Source organism: Amblyomma maculatum, unplaced genomic scaffold (assembly GCF_055883805.1).
Source record: "Amblyomma maculatum isolate TAMU_Amacu unplaced genomic scaffold, ASM5588380v1 scaffold_19, whole genome shotgun sequence".
Classification (NCBI taxonomy): Eukaryota; Metazoa; Arthropoda; class Arachnida; order Ixodida; family Ixodidae; genus Amblyomma; species Amblyomma maculatum.
This window is the reverse complement of record NW_028146744.1, coordinates 7,386,439-7,408,916: the sequence shown is the minus strand read 5'-3', so window position 1 is coordinate 7,408,916 and position 22,478 is coordinate 7,386,439. Positions and strand designations below refer to the sequence as shown.

Here is a 22,478-nt window from a genome sequence, read left to right as displayed (position 1 = left end):
TTACGTCATGACGCGTCAATTTGACGTAATCTAAATATGCCTGCGTATCACGTGTTTCACGTGACATAGCTCCAGCCAATCAAATTTGAGCATCCGCTCCTTCCCAGTATGCCATTATTTTCATCACATTGGTTAATCGAGCGTAAGTGTTCTCCAAACCACCATCAGTAACTTTGCTTCCACTCCAAAATCATTCGTATTTGTCATCCAGGCAACAAGGATAGCTCCGGTTGAAATCAATTTTCACGGCTACGTCATTTTGACGTAACCGCTAAAAGTGCTTGCCTCAACTGATGGTTTCGCGCCACAAGTTTGAAGCACGTGACTCTTTTCAGAGCCAATCAGAAAGACAATATGGCGCCGCCAGGGGAAGGCGAATATCGAGGATCGGGCCCCCGGTCGCAGCAACGCCGGCCTTGCTCTTCCTCTGGTTGGCTACCAAGTGGCTACTTTCTGGCTACTTTTCTCATTTTTGTGGCGACTTTTCGTTTTTTGGACCTGGCAACCCTGGCTGTAAACATGGCCGCGCTCGTCCATGTGCGCGGGTAGCGCGGGTGTGAAAACGTTGCCCAACTGTGATGATGTGCGTGCGGTCATGAAAAGTGATCTCTTCAGAAGAGCCTTGCAAGAAAAGGAACTTCCTGGCTTTGTTTTTTCACCATGGAGTGTTTGTTATCGAGAACGCATGTTATAGCGGCGACATTTTGGGGTAACGTCATTCTCGTTGGTAAGTTCACACGAGCGAATGCCGAAGCCCAGCACTGGGCTGCGCTAACCGATCCCTGAAATTCGCTTTTCTGTTGGGAGTTTTGTGGTAACAGTAGTGGAACATTTCTGTCGGAAAGGGAGAGTTGGGGCATATTGGTTTGGGAAGAGATAGATGCGGAGCTTCAGTAGTTGGGCTTCCGTGATCCCGTTTGTCCCCGACGCCAACTAGGCCCTCGCCACCAGAATGAGCTGTGTGCTTGGGTCGCAGTCAGTCAGGAGGGCCTCCCACTGCTTACGTCAACATGGGACAGGCACAGGGGTCTACTACGTGGACGTGGCAGGTCCGTCGCCCTCCGGATTCTATACGGCAGCTGTAGTTCACCAGGACTTCAACGTGAACGGGCTCTCCTATCGAGCTCGAAATTTTGTGCAGGCAGAGGAGGTCGCCTTTGCGTTGGCCGCCGCGGACCCGAAATCGAGAACAATAATAACAGACTCACGACGAGCCTGTGAGCATTATGTGGCCGGCGAGGTGTCACCATTAGCCTACCACCTTCTTAGACAGGCTCTGAGGGAACCGGATCCCTCTCCCAAACGCATCATTTGGACCCGGGCCACCAGGGTCTGCGAGGTAACGAAGCCGCTGACGCGGCTGCCCGAGCGCTTACTTACCGGGCTCCTCACACAGATTCCTCCGGCTTCGAGCATATGCAACCACCCCTGCGGTTTCGTGAAATTCTAATTTATTATTGCGAACAACGTCAGCTTTACCCAGCTCCTGCAAAGAGGTTGAGTAGGGAGGACGAACGAACCCTGAGGCGCCTGCAGACCAACACTTTGTGTCCTGCTATAGCTAAACATTTCGATTCCAAGATAGATGGGCGGTGCCCATACTGTGGTGAGACTTCCGATGTCTACCATATGGTGTGGGCATGTCAAAAGAATCCCCTACCCCTTTCCCCACCCGAGAGGCATGGGAGGCGGCCCTGCTCAGCTGCTCATCGCTAGGGTCCCAACGGGCTCTGGCGAAACGGGCGAGGGCGGCGGCTTTGCCCAGCGGGGTCCCGGACTAAGGACTCCACTCATGTAAAGGGTCCTTTTTGGGCCTGCACACTCTCATTTTCTAATTAAATGTTTTTCACCACCACCACCCACTGCTTTAGGCTAGGGTTGTTTATCGTCCGTAATAAGAGGCTATTTTGGCAGTCCCCAGGACGTGGTAAGTCTCCCCCATACCACACGCAGTCCTTCTTGTATCTAGCCGGCCACATTTTATCATACATGCCTTTGCGTGGATATGTTTGTTTGCTGTCGTCTGAGCGGGGTGGCCTGCACTCTGTTGAGGTCAGCCGGAGCCACATGCTTTCTTGCGCGCTCTCATTGCCGTTCTGATGTGCTGAAAAGTTCGACCGGCAAACCCCCCCTCAGATTTCTGGACCCTCGTACAGCGGTGTCTACCGTGGCATTTACCTCAACCCTAGTGTCTGGGACCCAAATGACGGTGTGTTGAATGTTTGTGTGATTAGTTCCATGTCTGTGTTGGTTTTGTTTGGAGAGGATATTCGTGGTTTTGTGGCTGTTTCTTCCATCTCTGTATGCCCTCGTTGCAGCCTGAGAATCCGTCTCTATCTAATAACTCGGTCCCAGCCGGTTGGCCTCAGCCAGGGCCATGGCGATCTCTTCTGCTGCCTGTGTTGCCTTTGTGCGTACTAACACACTGGTGATTATCTCCCTTGGCTTTCACTACTTCCGTTTTCCTCCCTTTTGTACTTGGAGTTGCCCACATACAGAATCATCAGTTTTTTCTTTAGGAACCTGTCCAACTCCAACGATCTTGACCCCCTTATGCGCTTGTTCTGGTTCATGTTTTTCGATACCAGTTTCACCAAGAAAGGGCTCTTCATTTTGCCGTGTCTTTCTTGCCTTTGCTCTAGTCTTCTGCCGGGTATCACAGCTTGACCAGTAGTGCTGTACCAGCGGCCATTCTTTTAAGTCTTTCCAGTCTAAGCGCTGATTAGCTTTTCGCAGTTTACGGCACCTAAGGCTTGCTTATGTGCCTTGCTGATGAATGTTTCTATTGTGTTCTTTTCCCCTATGTTAAGTTGTAGTGATGAGCGCTGAACTGATCCACAATGCCCTTTGCTCCCTAACCCCTTTTCTCTTTTTTGTAACCATGCTGAGTATCCTGCATATTTTTCATCTGGAGCATTCCAGGAGCTGGATGGCATGCCTTTCTCCTCTAGCCACATCCCAAGAGGTGTTGTCTTATGTCGCCCTGATTAATGGAGTGTTCTGTGCTTTTTCATAGTGTTCTAGCTAATCCAACCATTGTTGTGCTGAAAAGCAGAGGTGAGACGGTGGGTCCTTCTGGTGTCTTTTTGTTCTGCTTGGCGTCGTCGCCTTTTCCAAGCTGGTGTTGCCGTTTTGTTAGAAAGGAAGGCCTTTACGTATGCAAAGGTCTGTGCTCAGGTCGTTTGTGTAACCTTGAAACATGCAGGTTCATCTACCACTAGCTGCTGTGTCCTGTTCTATGCACACCATATTCCAAGTTAAGATCAGGTTCTTGTGCACGATGGGTTGAGCGGTGGGATCTTATGCCTTGCATGCTTCCTGTTGATTGCAAGTCTCGGTCAGCACTGAGCAGCGCTATTTGTTAATGCCCATTTTCGGCAATACTGTGGGAGACCTCTTTCTGCAGAGGAGGGGCAAATAATTGCAGTTGCCTCCTGAACAAATAGGAAGAAAATGTATAGTTTACCTTTTTGGATAAAAAGCAATAGTTTATAATGGTATTTGGGATGCTTGCACTCGTTACAATGAATGCAGTGCAAAATTGATGGATTCACTCTTGCGTGCATGGGTGTTTGGGCACAGGGGAAGGTGACCGAGTGTATGCCTACTGCCTGGAAACACTAAATCAGGTGGGATTCCAAACAGCGTTCAGCACCAGCAACGTGCATGGCATACGCGTTGGTGAGTCTTAATTTTTTTTAAATAATTTCTGTCACAGGGAAGGAAAATGGAATTAATGCATGAAAGGGTAGTAGAAAGGCACAACTTCTGACCAGAAAAATATAGTCACAAACGCGAATGGTCTTCTTGGGCTGAATTACGCTCCCATCAGATCACAAAAACTGTCACAAGCCTGTTAGTCAGCCCGACTCCTATTGATCGACAGGTCCGCCAGTCAGAATCACCTAATAGGAGCATTTGTGAGAGTTTTTTTGATGTGATTGGTGCTTAATTCGGCCTTGAAAAAGTATGCTTTGTGCCGCCAGAATGCAGTACAGGAAAGGGATCATGGCTGCATGCCAGGTGCGAGACCAAAAAAAAGGCCATGTCATGCTCATGAGTCATCACAGTAGATACCAGCAATAGAAGATGAAGGTGAACATAATCATTACATTGTTTTTGACACGAGCACATCTCGTGAAATGGATTAGGAATGCTATTCATTGCATCGAATACCATTCCTAATTCACCTGTCATGGAACAAAATTTGGTGCGATGCTATAGATCATACAGCAGCTGGAGATACGAAGCTTACAAGTAGCAAAACATGCTCTCGTTGGCAATATACAAGCTACTCATTTTATGTGGAGCAATATTTCTTTGAGAACGTGCCACATCGGGTGTTTTTCACTCAAGTGGAGTTCATTTTGATGCAGTTTGCTTTTTTATGCAGTGGGCAAGTCTGTGGCAATGTGTGCCATTTTTGGCTCCCGCTTCCTGACCATCATGAGTGCAGAGCTGTCTGCGGGATCGTCTGTGGTGTGAGTCCGCATTCGTGTAAACTTAGTGAATGCATTTTGAGCTGGTGTGCTGCTGTGTGCTCGACTCATTCAACCATTGTGGTGGTACTGTGCATCAAAGTACTAATCACATTGCTGCTGTTGTGTAAATGCTCTAAACATGGTTAATATCATATTGGGGGGAAGGTGGTGTGGTGAGTTAGCAGCCGCTCACAGAGGCTATCCTTTCTGCTGATTCCATTGGGTGGAGCAGTGGCATACAGCAGTTTCTCTCAGCATTTAAAGACTGTATTTCTTCTTAAATACCTTATTTGAAGCAGGAAGCAGCTTTCATACTGTTCAGATACCTGCATTTCGACTGCAGGGAAAGATGCTGTCTGCTGGAGCAGACGATGCACAGTGCTCGTTGCTTTGGATCTGGCATCTCATGCACATCCAGGGATTTGTTGCTTTTTCTTAAAGACGTGCCGGTGATAACAATCCCTTATTGGGGGATTGGCAGCTCATCGTACGGGACTGTCTCATGCATTCCTTTCTGCTCCGACCACAGAGACTTGCTTAGATCCTCTGTCTTGAATCTTTTGTGCATTAGACCATGGTTCACAGTGCACTGGATATAGCGCAAAAAGAATTTCAATGATGGCAGTGACAACGGAAGCAGTTTTGTGGAAACATACTGCAGAAAAAAAGGCTTGATAAGCGCATTTCCTTTCTGTGTGCTGAGCACAAAGTATATATAACAATGCATCTTCTAAACTGAAGTTGCGGCAATTCAACTGACAAGAAAAATATGACAACAGCAACATGAGAAAGCTCGCGATGCTACTACTCTGACAGTGTAATTATCAAAGGTTATCTTGGTTCAAATGTCTGACTGTCGAGTGATGAAATGGAGACCTATGTTGCGTGGTTTCTGCGAGGCTTCAAAGGCCATAAGCATGCGGCAGTGCAAGGCTGGAGAGCTGTGGAACAGCTTTGGCAGAACCAGTGATGTGTGCCTGCTCGTAGCTTATGTTTGCCGCAGAGTACTTGTGCTAGCCAAAGATACCAAATGTGTGTGCTGCTCGTTGCGTTTCTGTGCTTCGCTTCTAGCTCCTCTGTGTGAGGTTTTTGTTTTGAGCATTCAAGTAGACAGATGCTGATTTCAACAAGATCAAGGGACTACTCATGTTTTCCTTAAAAAAAAAGAGTAATGAAAGAGAGAGAGAGAAGTAGTCAGTTTCCTGCGACCATTTCATGACATGTACAAATTCAGAAGTCAATTATTACCACCTTCAGCTTGTGCTGTATCGCGAAACAAGTGACATTTGGAGCAATGCACAGCTTGCATATATTGGGAGCAGTGTAGGCTAAAATAGAAGCTTGGGCAAGTTGATATTCCATTCCGTAGAAACTGCAGAGAAAACCAGGACAACTTGTGGCCTCTCTCTGTCCTGCTTGTCTTTGAACTGCTCCTACGCAGCTGTGTAGGCTTGTTTAGCGCTCTTATGCCCCTTGTGAATGCACGTTGCAAAGTCCTGACTAGAATGCTTTAAAAAGTGCCACTGTAAAAGTGCTTCACCTAAGCTTGGCCTGCCAGGGCGCTTAAATGGTTGGAGTGCTCGACTGCTGAACCCAAGGGCAAGGGTTTGATATCGGCTACTTTTCCACGGAGGCGAAGAGCAATACGCCTGTGTACTGCGCGGTGTCGGTGCAAGCTGTTATATTCAGTTTCGTTTTCGGTTTGTATTCTTTATTCCCCAGGGCGCGTTTCTGTTATTCGTTATATATACCGGGTGTCCCAGCTAACTTGAACCAAGGGGTACAAAATAATATATTTGAGGCAGGTCAGTGAAACTAATTGCATTCAACTGCCAGCCTCCTTGTGCACTACAGGCAATTTTTTGTTTTGCAATTACTTAATTAGCTAATTATGTTAATTTATCTAATTTATTAAATATTGACTTTAGACTAAACATGCAAATTGGAAAGTTGTAGAGCACCTTCAGAAACCCCCATTTCATTAATTGCGATACAGAAAGTCTCATGTGTATCTTTTTTTCCGGGCTCAGAAGAAAGCCCGCGAAATACAAATAATACCACGTGACTAGTGCATTTGTGCGCCGCGATTGTGGTGCTCTCAGTCGTGGTTTGAGCGAACGAAATCAGCTGTGGCCGTGTCTTCTTGGCCCCCGTTAAAGCGGCAGGCCGATATGCCTGCGATGGCTTCTTCGCCTGCGTCAGACAGCCGGCCCACGTGACGGTGCAGTAGCAGCGAGGGCGGCGAGCCAACACCACTGACGTTCTAACAAGGCCTCCTTCTCTCCCATCAGCGAACATCACGACAAAAGAATGAGCGTTAAGGTATCAGCCACTGAATTTGCGCATACAGGCTTGGGTAAAGGGGCGAGATGACATCATGTCACTCGACTAAAATTAGCGCTGCACCTTCATTTGCCGGTTCTTTATCGCCATCCGCCTGTCATGATGTAGGCTGCTGCGGTGCGCAGGTCTGGCCAAAATCGCGGTGGCGACAGGCGAGCTTGAGCTCGCTCGAACCATCGCCAACATTTCTGCCTGCCGCTGCAACGGGACCATCGGGTCACGGCCGCAGCTTATTTCGTTCGCTCAAACCACGACTGAGAGCACCACAATCGCGGCGCACAAATGCGCTAGTCACGTGGTATTATTTGTATTTCGCGGGCTTTCTTCTGAGCCCGGAAACAAAGATACACGTGAGACTTTCTTTATCGCAATTAATGGAATGGGGGTTTCTGAAGGTGCTCTACAACTTTCCAATTCACATTTTTGGTCTAAAGACTATATTTAATAAATTAGAAAAATTAACATATTTAGCTAATTAAGTAAATGCAAAACAAAAAATTGCCTGTAGTGCGCAAACAGGCTGGCAGTTGTATGCTATTGGTTTCACTGACCTACCTCAAATATATTATTTTGTAACCCTTGGTTCAAGTTAGCTGGGACACCCGGTATATGTGCGTATGTGTGAATAAACGTGTTGTGTTCATTCCGGACGGCTGGAGTGTGCTTGTATCTTCGAAAACACCACATTGGCGACGAAGATGCTGTGAACCTACCCCTACCTACCCCAACCCCGCTGCACCGTCCGGAACCACTGCCATGAACTTCACCGGGCTTGCTCCGCCACCGTTCTTCCTTCCGACGCCCGGCTGTCCATCATTGCCATGGGAGCAATGGGAGCAGATGTTCAGCGTGCACTTGGTGGCATCCGGAGCCGCTGCATTCAAGCCAGAGCAGCGCAAGGCTATTCTTTTGCATTGTTTGGGGGCGGAGGGCCAGCGTGTTTATCAGACATTACATGCAGGGACCAGCGCCGCAGCAGCACCATCAGCGCCAAGTGCCGCAGCCCTCGCGCATGACAAGTCTGCCGCTCCCGACGAATACGACTCTGCACTTGCCGCTCTACGGCAGTAGTTTTCGACGTCTTGCGTTTTTGCTACATGGTACAATGCCCCGAACCAGGCTGGATGTTGTGGGCTTTTCAGCACCAGGATTTGCGAAAGACCCAGCCAAGGAGTTGGCGCGACTCCGTCAAAGAATCCGGCATCAACAGCAGAGCAGCAAATGCTACATGGACAAAAGGAGAGCTGCCAAGAAGGCTAAGATAGCCGTAGACGATTTTGTCCATGTCAGGAAACCACCAGTTCGATTTAAGGGAGACTGCTTTTTCTCCACCAACAAAAGTGATAGAGAGGAGGGGACCAGCTTCGTTCCAACTTGGAGATGGCCGTACATGGAATGCCTCCAAGCTTTCCTGGGTTCCAGAGAACCGGTCTCCTGGCGTACTGCCTCCTGCCTCTCCTGGCGTGCTGCCTCCTGCCACGCCGCAGCCCAGGTCTCCTGGCGTGCTGCCTCCTGCCACACTGCAACCCCGGTCTCCTTGCATACTGCAGCCCGCTGAGCTGCAGCTGCCTTCCCCCAGGACGCAGGCTCGGACTGCAGCAGCAGCCTACGAGCCTGCCACCAGCGTCGACAGTGCGTCGTTCAAAGCGAGAGTGCCGGCCACCGGCCTGGCTCCAAGATTACCAGACCCATTAGTTGGGACTGACATGTAGATATGTGTAAATATGTAAATATGTGTAAATAAGTACAATGTGCATGCCTTGGAGTTTCCCTACTAATACTTACCAACAACAAATCACTAAAAAAAATAAGGGGGGGAGTATGTTATATTCAGTTTCGTTTTCGGTTTGTATTCTTTATTCCCCAGGGGGCGTTTCTGTTATTCGTTATATATATATATATATATATATATATATATATGTGTGTATGTGTGAATAAACGTGTTGTGTTCGTTCGGGACGGCCTGAGTCTGCTTCTACCTTCGAAAACACCACAATCTGCTACAGCTTTGCGTGTTGTTTTTTATTCTGTTGCCGTGTCTGCTACGTCGCGTCAAGTTCAGGGGCGCATGCCTCTCGAAGCGTGACTCAATGGCCTGAGTCATTTTGGGATGACAAACCTTGTAAACTGAAACTTGAAATTGCTTTCTAATGTGGCTACACACTGCCAAGACTGTTACACCATCAATTAAGCAGTAGTGCCTCAAGTCAGAATATAGGCTGGCAGAGAAATGAGGGATGTCCTTTCAACCAGGTAGAAGTATTGAAGCCAACAAAATGGGCCCACCAGTGCAGATGCTGCCGTCCCTTGTGGTTCCACTATGGTGCCATACATTTGGTGTATTTTGACTGAATTTGACCTTGACCGAGCCAGAGGTCATGCATGCATAGAAGTCGTACCACAGTTAAGTCCTTCAGGGTAACCTTGTGGACCACTTTGGTGTTACACCATGAGGTCATGACCTTGACCCTTTGACCTGTTAAACTTGGAGCTGAGGAGAGATTAAAGGGGTGGAACACGTGATTAATCATGTGGGAGATGTCATAGCGCGCAATCACGCGATAGGAACAGCTAAGACTTCAATCGATGGGCATAAAAACAAGGAGCAGCCGCGCCTCGACTCAAAGCCAGCCATGGGCTTCGACTACTGTTCTGGAGTGCCCGGGTTCGAATGTGACCACTGGCGGTGGTGATTCAATGGAGGTGCAATGGAGAGGCATTAGTGTGCTGTGCGATGTCAGTGCACATTAAAGATCCCCAGGGGGTTGAAATTTCTCCGAAGCCCTCCTTTACCGCACCTCTTTCTCTCTCCACTTTCACTATCACTTTCTTCTCTTCCCTTACAATTCAGTTCAGGTGTCCACAGATAAAGTGTGGCAGATACTTTGCCTTTCCATTCCTGTATATATAAAATATGAAAAAAAGAAAACCGGATTGAAAGGTGGTATTAATGGGATATTGTAGCTACTCTCACAACTTTCGCTCGTATCACTAGGTTCAAGCCATGCTTAGACCCCAACAATTTTTTTCGACATGTGAACTTTCCCCAAATGTTCCAGCAGTGCTTTTGCCTGCAGGTTCAAGGTTCTGTTGCAGCCAGTGATGTTTGACGACTGGATCTGGGACGTAGCGTGGCTACATCCTGAGGCTGGTCCGCTGGTTCCCGGTGCACTTGTTACCACCTTGGCCTTGTGCTTGGGCCACAACCGAGTGGTCCACTGGGACTGGCAGGCCAAGCAGGCACTCGCGGTCACTGCCTGCACCGACTACTGCCTCCTGTATCCTTAAAACCTGTAAAACTTCCTGTAAAACCTCGTTACAAGAGACACTCAAGGGACCTGAAAAAGATGTCTCTTGTAACCAAAAATTATAAAAGCACTGTGATCACTTTACTGCACATCAGCACATAAATAAATGCATTTACACGCATTAATAGGAAATTGTTCAGGAAAGCTTAAGAAGTTATTCATACTAGTGTGTATTTTTGTGAGTGCAGAGTGTATTCCTTCCCAAATTCTGGAGGTAAAGCACTTCACTTTGCAAGCCTTCCTGTTGCTCTAATACCTTTGAAGCACTCTTACATGCTCGTCACCCTCAGATGCTGACACTTTTCCTCTGAAATGTCTTCGTAGTCATCCTCTATGACACATGTGCCATTTACTTGCGTGAGAATTGCACTCTGTAAGCTCCTCGGGAGCACACAAGATCCACATCTGCAGATATGAGTTCCTCAAAAGATTCTGGTACCTCAGCAGTCTCTTGGATGCTGATATGGAACAGAATTTAGCTAAGGCAATGTGAAGTGCATCATGTATGAGTTGGTACGCTTCAACGGCATTGTATGAGCACACCTGGGTTTTGTCTCTTCTAAATAGTGAAGGATTTGCTCCAGGGACCTGCAAAAGTTGTCCTTAGTAACAGAGTGTCTCTTGTAACCATGTCTCTTGTATGCAATGTTTTTAACATGGCAGACATAGGAAAACCAACCAAAACGTTTTCAAATGTCTCTTATAACCGAGTGTCTCTTGTAACAGTGTCTCTTGTAACGAGATTTAACGGTAGCTTGTTTTGTGTTGGAGCCCAATCTACGTATGCTTCAACTTTTACTCACTGTGCTTTGGAAGTACTAATCTCGCTGTATTTGGGTAGGGGTGCATGATACAGGGTTAGGGTGGAATCGCCAAATGGCCATGGGAGCTGATGACAGGAGTTGCACTGCTGGGTTATATGGCACAGAACATTGTTGAACCAAGTTCTCTGATGCAAAGGGGCAGTTCACACAGCCAAGGCTGGAGTTCCATTTTCGCTGAGCTGCTGGCCATTTTTTACAATGTTTGCACAATTGCTGCTTATGATAGAAAATGAGTTGTAGCTCATACATGAACATATTTCCTTTTCAACTGTGTGCATTGTTAGCATTAGTTGACACAAGGGGAGCGAGAAAAAAATGGAGTGCATAAAACAGTGCCTTCGTTTGATTTGCCTACTTGCATGATGTATTTGGGAAAACTACTGTACCAAAAAGGGAGGTGTATGTGTAGCATTAAAATGGAATGTCGGTCTGGATGCGTTCAAGCAGTTTTAACTTGAGTGGATAGTTAATTAGCACTGGTTTTAATACCGAAAGTGCCAAAATTGTTCATATTAAATGACTCTGCAGCTTCCCAGCTAATTGACGAGTGGATATTTTATTAAGTTTGCAATATTTCTTTCAGCTGAACGTAGTAATTTTTGTTTCCGTTGTTTAAGGGGGGATCTGGGTCTTGAACAAAATTTTCTTAATATTTATGCTATCAGTATGAAATTGGCAGTGTCTATGTAAATTTCTGTGCTGATTTCAAATATGTTGTTAGTTTCTTTCTACATAAATTTGTTCAGTAGTTACAATAACCTTTGTGTTCGAAATTTTCATGAAGCTTGTAGGAATATTTGTTGAAGGGAAATAGCTAAGAGCTGTAAGGATCTGTTCCTGAATGTCTAAGGAACACAATAAAACTACTTTAGAGTTTAATGGATTTTCAAAATGTTCATGCAGTGCAGACCTCTTTTAAATAGCTTTGTTGTGTTCCTTGCACAATCACGAGCCAGTTAAGAAAAGAATCATTAAAATCTAATGAGTAGAAGAGCCACACTGCCACCCGCAAAATGGAAGGGTAGGCAAAATTTACATTTTGAGAATAATGGAAAAAACGAATTGCAATGTAAAAAATATCAGTTTAAGGGGGGATACCCCTGTTGGAATCATTTCTTTTACTTACGATCAGATTTGCACAAGATTTGCAACATTTGTGCATTTTTTTGTGCTCATTCCAAAACTGCAAACTGTATTTACCTAATGCAGGTAATTCTAAATATTGTTACATATATGCCCTGCGTTGCTGGACGTTGAAGAAGACGATGATCAACAGTAGTGACACGGAAGGAAGACGAAGCTGTAGCAACGGTAGCTGGTGCTACGAGAAGGTTGGCACCTACCCGAACATTCACTGAAGTCATCAGCCGTTGCATTCTCGAACTAACCTTCTTGCCACGTATCATCTTAGTGGAGGGGACCAAAGATCCCCGTGTGCACAGATTACCCCTTGCGCTGCCAAAAGCTGGATTTGCGCAGTGGCCGTCATCTACCTGGGCTCTCAACGATGTCGGCAACTACCGCTATGACCTCTGACGCGACCCCTACCACCGCGGCAACTTCGGCTCAACCAGTCGTGCTCATGAAAAATCCGCCACCTTCCCATCTTTAATGGCGAAGACAAGACAAACGTGGAAGATTGGCTGGATGAGTACGAGTGCTGCGGCAAGAACAATCACTGGGACGCGACCCTTATGCAGGCCAACATCATTTTCTGTTTGGTGGGAACAGCTCGCACTTGGTTCCAAAATCACGAACAAGAGTTGGTGACGTGGGCAATTTGTAAGCAAAAGCTTCAGGATCTGTTCGGGAAGCCCATTGGTCGGGCTCTTGCAGCAAAAACAGAACTTTCGTTTCGCATCCAATCCTCCACGGAGTCCTACCTTGCCTACATTCAAGACGTGCTTGCGTTGTGTCGCAAGGTTTACTGCTCAATGACGGAAAATGACAAGGTAGGCCATATCCTCAAGGGCATTGCAGATGATGCGTTAAGATCCTGTTCTGCATGGATTGCTCCACCGTTGACTCGGTGCGTCGTCTGTCGAAAATTTGAGCAGGCTTAACAACGACGCCTCGTAAATCACTTTGAGCGCCTTCCAAACATGGCAGCTACATCATTCTGCGATGATCTGGCCCCTTTGCAACAGCCTTCTCATCCCACGAACATGACTCTGATCGTCCGGAGAGAACTCGAGGCCTTAGCTCCTACACCACTCATGTCTCCGCTGCCCGACACCGGGGCCATGATACAGGCCGTAGTTCGCCGAGAACTTGCCAACGTCGGCCTCTCTTCCAGCCCCGTGCCGCCCACGCCACCATCCCACCCTGTTCCTGTAGTGGCTGCTGCTACTGCCAGCCCACCTTCCCCACGTCGCTACCTTAGTCTCAATCCTGCAGAGTGGCGCACCTCAGACGACAGGCTAATTTGCTTCATTTGCTGTCGCGCCGGTCACACATCGCGTTATTGCCGTAGCCGTACCTTCTTCGCTCCTCGCTCCTATTACAACGCCGACCGCCGATACTACCAAGGACCTCGATGCTTCCCTGCCCACCCAAAGGAGCTCCGCCCTGCCTACGATGGACCTGGCCATTATCTTCCTCAACAAGATGAGCCTCGTAACGAAACCGTCCCCACTGCCCGTCGCCCCAGCTGATCTCCATCCCCACTGGCTCGTCGATCCTGTTCACCGGTACCTCGCCGCAACTCCTCCCCATCATACGCCGGCACCTACTCGGGAAACTAGCGAGCGCAGCGCCCTGGAGTGACGCTGCATTACCGACTCGGACTGTCAACTCGGAACTGACCCCTGCACCCAGACGGAACCTTATCGATATTCTTGTGGACGGAGTCTCGGTTTCTGCCCTTATTGACTCTGGCGCCCACATTTCTGTTCTCAGTTTCTCGCTCCGTCGACGGCTCAACAAAGACCTCACACCCGCTTCCTCGTCTACCGTTCGTGTTGCTGATGGCAACACAGCTACTGTCATTGGTATGTGTACTGCGAAAGTTACCATTGCTGACCACCACATCCCTGTGCTATTTACAGTCCTCACCAGTTGCCCTCAAGACGTTATATTAGGACTCGACTTTTTATCAGAACACTCCGCTCTCATTGACTGTTCTTCTGGACTGATTCATCTAGATCTGCTGCTCTGCCCCGATAACAAAGCTCTTGAAACTTCAACACTCAATCTCCGCTCCGCTACATTTAGTCGCCTACCACCAGAAGCCACAGTGTATCTGCTCATGTCGCCTTTTCCCTCCGTTCCGGATGGCGACTAAGCGAAAGCTCGTTAATTCGAACCTCGATAATTCGAATTTTCGGATAATTTGAACTACACTACTTGGTCCGGCCAAGCTCCATAGAGATCTGTGTATAAAAAAGCCCATTAATTCGAACGCGAGTCGGTTCCTCTACGGATAATTCAAACTACGCGCCGCCTCATCTGGGCGGCTTGGCGCACATGACGCGGCAAAAAACAAAAAAGTAAAGAAACACCTCCACTATCAGTAAGCATATTTAGAGGCTGCGCACGCCTAAAACGGGGACAGAAGATGGAACCAGGTAAAACCATGGAAGAGTGGGTAAAACTTAAATGGCGCCATGGCCAGCGTGGCGGCCGGCGGCGTTGGAGGGAGGGGACGGCGGCCGCGGCAAGGTCAGCGCATGGCCGCACAGCGGCGGCTGCCTGCTCTCTCTTCTGCGCAACCTCCATAGCTCGCAACTAAATACTTAATTCCAACCCTGTTAATTTGGAAATAGGGATAAGTACTGTCGGCGTGGTCCCAGTCAACGCCCATAAAAGGCTATGATCTGGGACGGGCACTATGGGTTAAACTTTTTTTTTTTTTTTTTGCAATAGCCATCCCTTCCACCCTGCAGTTGTCAACGGAAGCACAGGAGTCAGCCGCAATCATGACGCATGCTAATAGCAGCACGTTCATTCTGATGAGTTCCGATGATTGGAGTGGCAGTAGGCGGTGCCGCCTGCCCCAGTCGCTTATAGCATGATAAAGCGAACATACTGAAAAGGAGGCTTGCACAACCGGACAAGCGCTGGCACTTTGCCAAGTTCGCTTCCCTCCCCCCTGCTGGAGCTAAAGTCAAAAGATAAACATGCTGTTATCGCTGCAAGACGAAACTGTAGCAACGGTAGCTGGTGCTACGAGAAGGTTGACGCCTACCCGAACATTAACTCAAGTCATCAGCCGTTACGTTCTCGAATTAACCTTCTTGCCACATATCAATATACTAAGGAAAGCATGGTTAGTAACCATCAGATCTTGAGGAGAAGATTTTGATCCTTAACCCTTTGAGGGTCGAATTTTTTAAAAAAAAACTTTCCCAGATGGTCAAATTACTTTATTGCGGATAATGAAGGTTCAATATGAGTAAAGTCAAGGAAAAGTTGTAGAAAAATATTAGGAACCGTATTTTGGAGTCAACATTGCTCCACACTGCAAACTCAGGAACCTCGGGAAACCACAAGGAGAGCAGGAATACCTTGTGAGCGTCGATGATAAATAAGCTAACAGCAGCCTCAATAAAGATGGAAATCGGTTTCTGTGGCCCCTGCACCGGGAGTAAAGATAAAAATCAAGTTTTGTGCGCCTCCATTGTGATCACAGAAAGGGGGGGGGGGAATGGGGGTGTTTAACCGAAACCATGCAAGGGCTTTGCCGTAGTCCGGGCCACATTCTGCAGCTAGGCGTAAGTTCTGTTTATCCCCTACACGTAAGCGCCCATAAAGATATAAATCAAGTTTCGCACCTCTGTTGCAATCACATGGCGAAATCGAAATCGTGGGCGGCGTTGCCGTAGACCGGGCGACAAGCTGCAGCTAAGAATCACTTCTGTTTATCTACGCAAGAAGGCAGTGCAATAAATTTAAAGCTCTTCTTGTAAGTCCTAGGAGGTGGCAGCACCTCCCAGTGAGCATGCATCGTCATTAGGGCGCGAAATTTCAAACGGAGGATTGAAAACGTACGGGTACGACAGAAACCTTGCGGGACGGAAAACCGCCACCGTACATTTACGGCAAAAGCCCTCAAAGGATTAAATAATCTAAAATTACAGAAGACTGCAATGAAGCATAATTGAGCATTCTAGGATGATTTGGAAGGAAGTTGTGGCTTGTCAAACTTGCAAAAGAAAAAAGCTCATTTTGGTGACTGGCCAGATGATTTCTTTTGATAATTTTGGCAAACAGTGTTAAAAAGCAGTTTTATTGTAGAACTTATGATGTTATCTTTCTGAAAAAAAAAAAAAAAAAAGAACTTATAGCGATAGCTGCAATAGAAGTCGAGATATAGCTCCTTCAAAATAATGACTGCGTCCAAAATTCAGTTTTGAGAAATCAGCGAAAAATGTTTTTGGCATATTTTTGAATTGCCAAAGCCAACAGCAACTGAATAAGATGTGTTATGACTGGTTTTTTGGTGTGAATGCACCATTTTTCACCGAGATAATTGCCCCTGCAACTCGAAAGAAAATTTATTTCGACAAGGTTTGCGATTTTGCACGCTGCACACGATTGCCGCAGCCGCCGTGCCACTAACTTTTGGGAGTGCTCGAACTGTCGCACCCACGAAAACTGCTTAGGTATCACTTTTTCATCGGCATCATACGCAGTAGGAATCTCCCCGAGGAAATCGTTCGCTTCCCTATCTGTGGCGCCGAGCACCACCGGCTACGCCCTTATCAGCCCATCACAGAGCGTTGGCACTTCGTCGCTGATTGCTGATAACAGGAGGCCGCGCTGCCGCATCACCGGCCTGCCTCTTATCTCCACCTTTCTTCGTTTCTTAGGTCAGAATGACACTCAGACCCTAATTGTTCGTGTGTTAGCAGCGGTCGTGGCGACGGAACGTCGCTAAACGAGCTAGGCCTGCCTATGCGACCTTTTCAAAATAGCAACAGGCCGCAAGCAGTCGACGCTGGTAGCCAACCAAAAGTGGTCATTTGGGTCACATGCTTTTGGAGTCCAACAGCAGCGCATGTTTCGCGCAATTTTGTCTCTTTGTTTTTCGCTTCGGGAGTTTGCTCACGGACGCCGATCGGGACATGGGAATAGCCTGAATCACGATCCCAAACGAGACCAAAATGAGGCTGATGGAGTGCGTATTTCTCGATCTGCGTTCGATCAAATTTGCCTCACCGAGGTGGTGCAGTGGTAAGATGCCCGACTACAATGCCGGAGTACCCTGGTTTTGATCCCGACTGCGGCGGCCGCGTTTCAGTGGAGGCAAAACGAAGAGGTGTCTGTGTGCTGTGCGATGTCAGCGTACGTTAGAGATTCCTAGGTGGTCGAAATTACTCCGTAGCCCTCCACTACGGCTCCTATTTCTCTCTTTCCACTTTCTCTCCCACCTACCTCCCTGCCCTTACGGCGCTGTTCAGGTGTCGACAGAAACAAGTGTGACAGATACTGTGCCTTTCCCTTCCTGTGAACGAATTATATATACATATATAAAAACTTGGCGTGATTTGACCTCAATTTAAAGGGCCAAACTTTCAGATTCATAACTTTGCAATGCTGTAACATGCGAAGTGGGTGGTATCTTTCAACCGCAATTTGCAGATAGTTGCGGAAACGTCTCAGGACTGCAGAAATGAAGAAATGAAAAATCTAATTTTTAGACGATTTTCGGCCACAAAGACGTGTGTCCCCCCTTAAACTGAACTATCATCCCCAAAAACGCAACCCATGGAGGTAAGGTTCTCCATGACCACACCTCCATGGGTCGTGTTTTTTGGAATGACATTTTACTTTGAACAGTGAAAACTACAAAAATGTCATATGTAGTTGAGAAAAATATCACACACTTAATTAACTCTTTCCCTACTGCGCTCATTGCGCATCGTTAGCCCTCTAACGATGACTTTGCACGCTGATTTTGAACCCTTCCGCATTGCTCACGGACACGCTACACTATCTAGTTTGTAGATAATTGTATTTTAGATTTTGATGCTGTTTACATTTTTCTCGCGAAGCGGCTATTTTTGATCGTGCTCCGAACTCGCGGCAGCGTCTCGGTCGCATGCGAGAAAGGCGGCATCCGTGTCGACGACACGCGCTTCGAAACGTCGCAAATCTGACGACTACGCACTATCAACGATTGGGTTTATCAATGACTCAAGCAGAAACGACTCTGAAGATGCTGCCTTATCGTCAGAATTCAGTTCAGACCCCGATGACGATGGAAACCAGCCCGGAACATCGGCGGCCACACTTTGTTGGCCTGTTTGCATGCGTCTGGGACCGCCCTGGATGTTTGTTTTTGTGTTGTTCGTGTCACTCATCTCATTCCCAGGGTGTCAACATCATTTGGGCACCATATCTTGCCTCCCGCAAAACAGGGAGTGGCGTCCTGCCCAAGAAGGGAACCGGGCAGCCGTTTCGGCATGGCGCTCTGCAGTGGCCCTCTTTAACTGCTCATTATGCATCAAGAGCACTATTCAATACTGAGCTTTTATTTTTTCACAGGGAGTGACCAATATAATGCTCTGCATTTTGTATATCTCGAAAAATTATTTATATTTTTGTTGTTTCATGTACATGTGCATTTCCTCAAGTTTTGTTCAATTTTTTTCTAAAATATGGTTTTTGGGAAATTATATACATAAATAAAGAGGGAAGGCAGGATGCTAAGCAGAAAGGCGTTCTGATTGGTCACCCTGCACGGGGGGGAGAGGAATAAGGGGATCAAAACCCACAACTTCATATTCAAAGTGGTATACCTACAAAGCAAATCTATTTTTTCTTTTCATGTATTGTGTAAAATTTTAGACATGATAGTTTTTACAGAAAAAAAGATCTACTGAAACCTACAAAAAAACGGCCATTTTGCCCACGGTAGGGAAAGAGTTAAGTGCGCACATCCTACAAATGTGTCAAATGCACTCATTAGTATTTTGTTAATTGGATAGGATGCTATTGAGGCTCTGATATGCATCTTTTTTTTTGTCATTGGTGATTGTTTTACACCGTTAGTTCTAAATACAGTTAAACCTGGTTATAACGAAATTGTAAAATGTCCTCGATTTTTCGTTACATCCAGGTTTTTTTTTTTACATGCAGTTTTCGTGTGAAGATGCAAATGGACAATGTAGAACGAAAATCAGATTAGGAATTGATGTGAGGGAAACCACCTTGAAGGTGTTTACAGTAAATCGGAATTATTTGAAGTCATAGAAGGGGATGTTTCACGATCGCGCTGATTGCACGGCGCGACTGCGGCGGCAGCCTCCACCTTCTTTGCGGCTTGTGTGACGCGTCTACGAGGGAGCGGGGAAAGGGGGTGGAGGAGGAATCAGTCTGGAGGAGAGTGTGCACATTGGTGCCGCCCCGCCTCGCATGCCATGCTGCGTGCGCTCGCCCACCACCGTTGCCCAAGGAAACCGACTCAGCTTCACGTCGCCAGCGCGCTCAGCTGTTCTCTCTACCGATACGTGGGAACCCGCGAGCAACCATGTGGCAGCGATGGATGCGCGGCTCGCCCCGTGTCTTCTACTAATTTTTGCAGCTTTTAAGCGTGAACTATTGTAGTGCCATGCTCCGACAGTGAAAGCAGCGGAGACTGTTGCGTCTGCCACGGAGATGCGGTGTCGGTGCTGAAACGGAGCGTTGTATCAACTATGGTCGCTTGTTGCTATAGTAGGCGTTCCTCTCACCTCACTTTGTGTTTTATCGCCCTGAAACTTGCGGGATTCTGCCAAATTTCCACTCACTCGGCACTAGCTAAGAGACAGTGGTGCTGCGAGTTCGTTATATCAAGGTCAACAGCCGCAACATGTTCATTACCTGGAGATTTCAAATACATTCACTTCAATGGGGGCGGTGTTGGGGAATTGAAAAACTTCGTAATATCGAGGAATTTTCTACAGGGAGGTTCGTTTCATGGAGGTTTATCTGTAATACTTCATTGGAATCAAAAGCTGCTCTAAATGTACTGAAATTAACATTTCATTCAAATGCTGGAGAAATTGCTCTGTTTTTAGGGCACCAGTTTCTCCCAAACACTGGCACGCAAGCAGTCAAGTCAAACAGCGGTGCTGTTTAATGGCACTTTGTCTTTTGCTCATTCCTGTCGTGTCAACAATTATTAGTATTGACATATACCATTGAAATGTAAACACACGCATGCTTTTAATGAACTAAAACATGTCACAAGCAGGAGGACAACAGGGATTGCACAAGCATTGTAAAGAAATGGCCAGGGGCCATCCCCGTGACAGGCATGCAGGGTAAACGTAGGAAAAAGGTTGGGCGCCGTAAACGTTGACAAATTCACAGAGTAGCTGAATCCGTCCACTGGTTGAAAAGCTTTGTTCTTTTTTTCTTCTTGCTGATGACTGCCTTAATTGATGTCGAAAATTAGGGCGAGCGAGTGTGCATGTCATAGAAGCAACGGAAATGTAATGCAGCTTTGACGAGCAATGATTGGTGCAGGTGAAGAAATATCTCCCCTTGCCAATATTTGAAATGACTGGCTATCACCTTTAACATTGGATAAGGTACACAGCACAGTTGGTTGGTTCTTCTTGGAAGCAGCTAATTGCAGTAGTGGGCACGGTGTACCGGGAGGTGCTTCTCTGGGTGCCATCTCAACCTTCCCCTGCCTCTGTTCTTCACCGGCTAACTGGTCACCAAGTGAGTTTGATACTATTAATAAAGGCATAGTAATATTGTGGGCTGCAATGCTGAACTCTTTCGCTGTTCCTGGCCAAGACGGAGTATACCAGGGAACAAACATAATTTATTTTTTATTATGAACATGACAATGACATCATTAATGAAAACTTGTTTCGGTGTCAAAACTGCCCCCGCCTCCCCCCCTTTCCCTCTTTGTTGCTCGAAATTTTCTCAATGTTGCATTTCCCCATACATTCTAGCCTTCTTCTTTTTGACTGGCTCCTTCTGACAAATATTTCTGGCTACGCCACTGTAATTTGAGCTTGGCTTGTATTTGGAATTTGAAGATGCATTGCTCAGCCCGCCATCGAAGGTCCCGTGCGGCAGCCACCCGAAAGCAAGCGCACATGGAGTGAGCTTTTTGAGTGGCTTGCACAATTCATAGAAGTAGAAAGTTGCAAAAAAAACGAACAGAAAAGGATGCAAAGTGAATGCAATAACCTCGTTTGCTGCTGAAGCGGAAAGCGAGTCGTGTTTCGAGAGGCACGTGCGGCTTAACTTTATGCAACGTAGTACACACCGCAACAGAATAGAACCTGCAAAGCTGTGACAGAAAAACCTTTCTACCTCAAGTTGCATGTGTGCATAGCTGCTTGGCTTGAGAGAATAGCGTGCACTGAGTGATTGCGCACACCGTTGCTTCCCTGAAGAGGGGTGTGTGCGGTCACTCTGCACTGTTCTTCTCCAGCAGTGTGGGGTGAAAATAAGAGCTTCTAAACGATTCAACAGATGGCATGACAAGTCTAAGCACACCAACTTTGCGCTCTGGCATGAGTTTTTGAACACGCAGTAGACAATGTAGGGTATGTTGGTGACACTGCGAAGGGGAAATGCGGACCAGTATGTCAGCGACAGTGAAAAGGTTAAGAAATGCACAGATATGACGAGAGTTTTTTTCTTCACTTTTTCAGAAGGCATCTGGCGTTATATTTGGGACCAAGGCACGAATATCGCTCAGTTCCTCAAGATGACTGCAGTGGCCTTCACCTTGCTAGCTATAGGGGGAAAGAAACCCATGCACACTGTTGAGTAATCACGGAAACTGCTGAGTAGAGTAGGGAAATGGCCATAGGACTGGGTGGCATGAGAGACTGCGTGTGTTAATGCGCAAGTGCTGTGCTGAGCCCTTGGCACTTCTCTGGTTGCTGGCGTAAACAACTTGTGGTCGCATTATAGTCGTAATAATTGTTTTTCGTGAGGTCTCCTTCACATTAGATTTGGGGTTGCATTATATGCGGGTCAATATGGTATATTTTGATTGACTGATTGACAAACGAAACTTTTATGCAGGGTTTTGTGACTAGTGTCCTAGTTTGCCGGCTTGATTATGTTCAATTGTGAAATACATGGCATTCTGTGGACATATATACATAAATAAAGAGGGAAGGCAGGATGCTAAGCAGAAAGGCGTTCTGATTGGTCACCCTGCACGGGGGGGAGAGGAATAAGGGGATCAAAAACAGGAAGAGAGAAGGGACGCAGAACACAATTACAATTTGTCACTCAAGCAAGTCTCAGGAAACAAAGCAGTTCTGTGTAGGCCTTGAGAGCAGCTGACTGCTGTGGCCACGGACCAGGTATTGTATCTTCTCCCAAAGTGCTATGCAGCCTTTATTTTTGCGCCCACAAAAGCAGGGTGCTCACACACAGGAATTTATCGACTGTCTTCTCGCAGCCACATCTTTCACAAGCAGGGCTTCTGGCCATCCCCATCCGGAAAGCATATTTGCTTGTGAAAGCAACACTGTACCCCGTAGATGGCACAGCAATGTTGCTTCGCTGCATGTTATGTTATGTGGAAGGAGAAGGTGCAGTTCAGGGTCCAG

At 47.0% G+C, this 22,478-nt stretch overlaps 1 protein-coding gene and 1 pseudogene across 5 annotated transcripts in view; both read left to right on the top strand.

Annotated features, from left to right (window-relative positions):
• The first annotated feature begins 519 nt into the window (after positions 1-519).
• The window catches only part of LOC146171622 (tRNA (34-2'-O)-methyltransferase regulator WDR6), a 215,707-nt gene continuing 193,748 nt past the window's right edge, over positions 520-22,478 (top strand). For 3 of the 5 annotated variants that reach the window (XM_084586380.1, XM_084586377.1, XM_084586376.1), the window contains exons 1-5: positions 520-727; positions 3,583-3,681; positions 4,394-4,481; positions 9,902-10,102; positions 20,475-20,610. In XM_084586380.1, the coding sequence (XP_084442506.1) occupies positions 661-727; positions 3,583-3,681; positions 4,394-4,481; positions 9,902-10,102; positions 20,475-20,610 (591 nt within the window). In that variant the 5' untranslated portion in view covers positions 520-660. Of the gene's footprint in view, positions 728-1,205; positions 1,340-3,582; positions 3,682-4,393; positions 4,482-9,901; positions 10,103-20,474; positions 20,611-22,478 lie in introns of those variants that run through there. The other 2 variants (XM_084586379.1, XM_084586381.1) reach the window with 2 other exon arrangements.
• On the top strand, positions 738-3,540 carry LOC146171624 (uncharacterized; annotated as a pseudogene).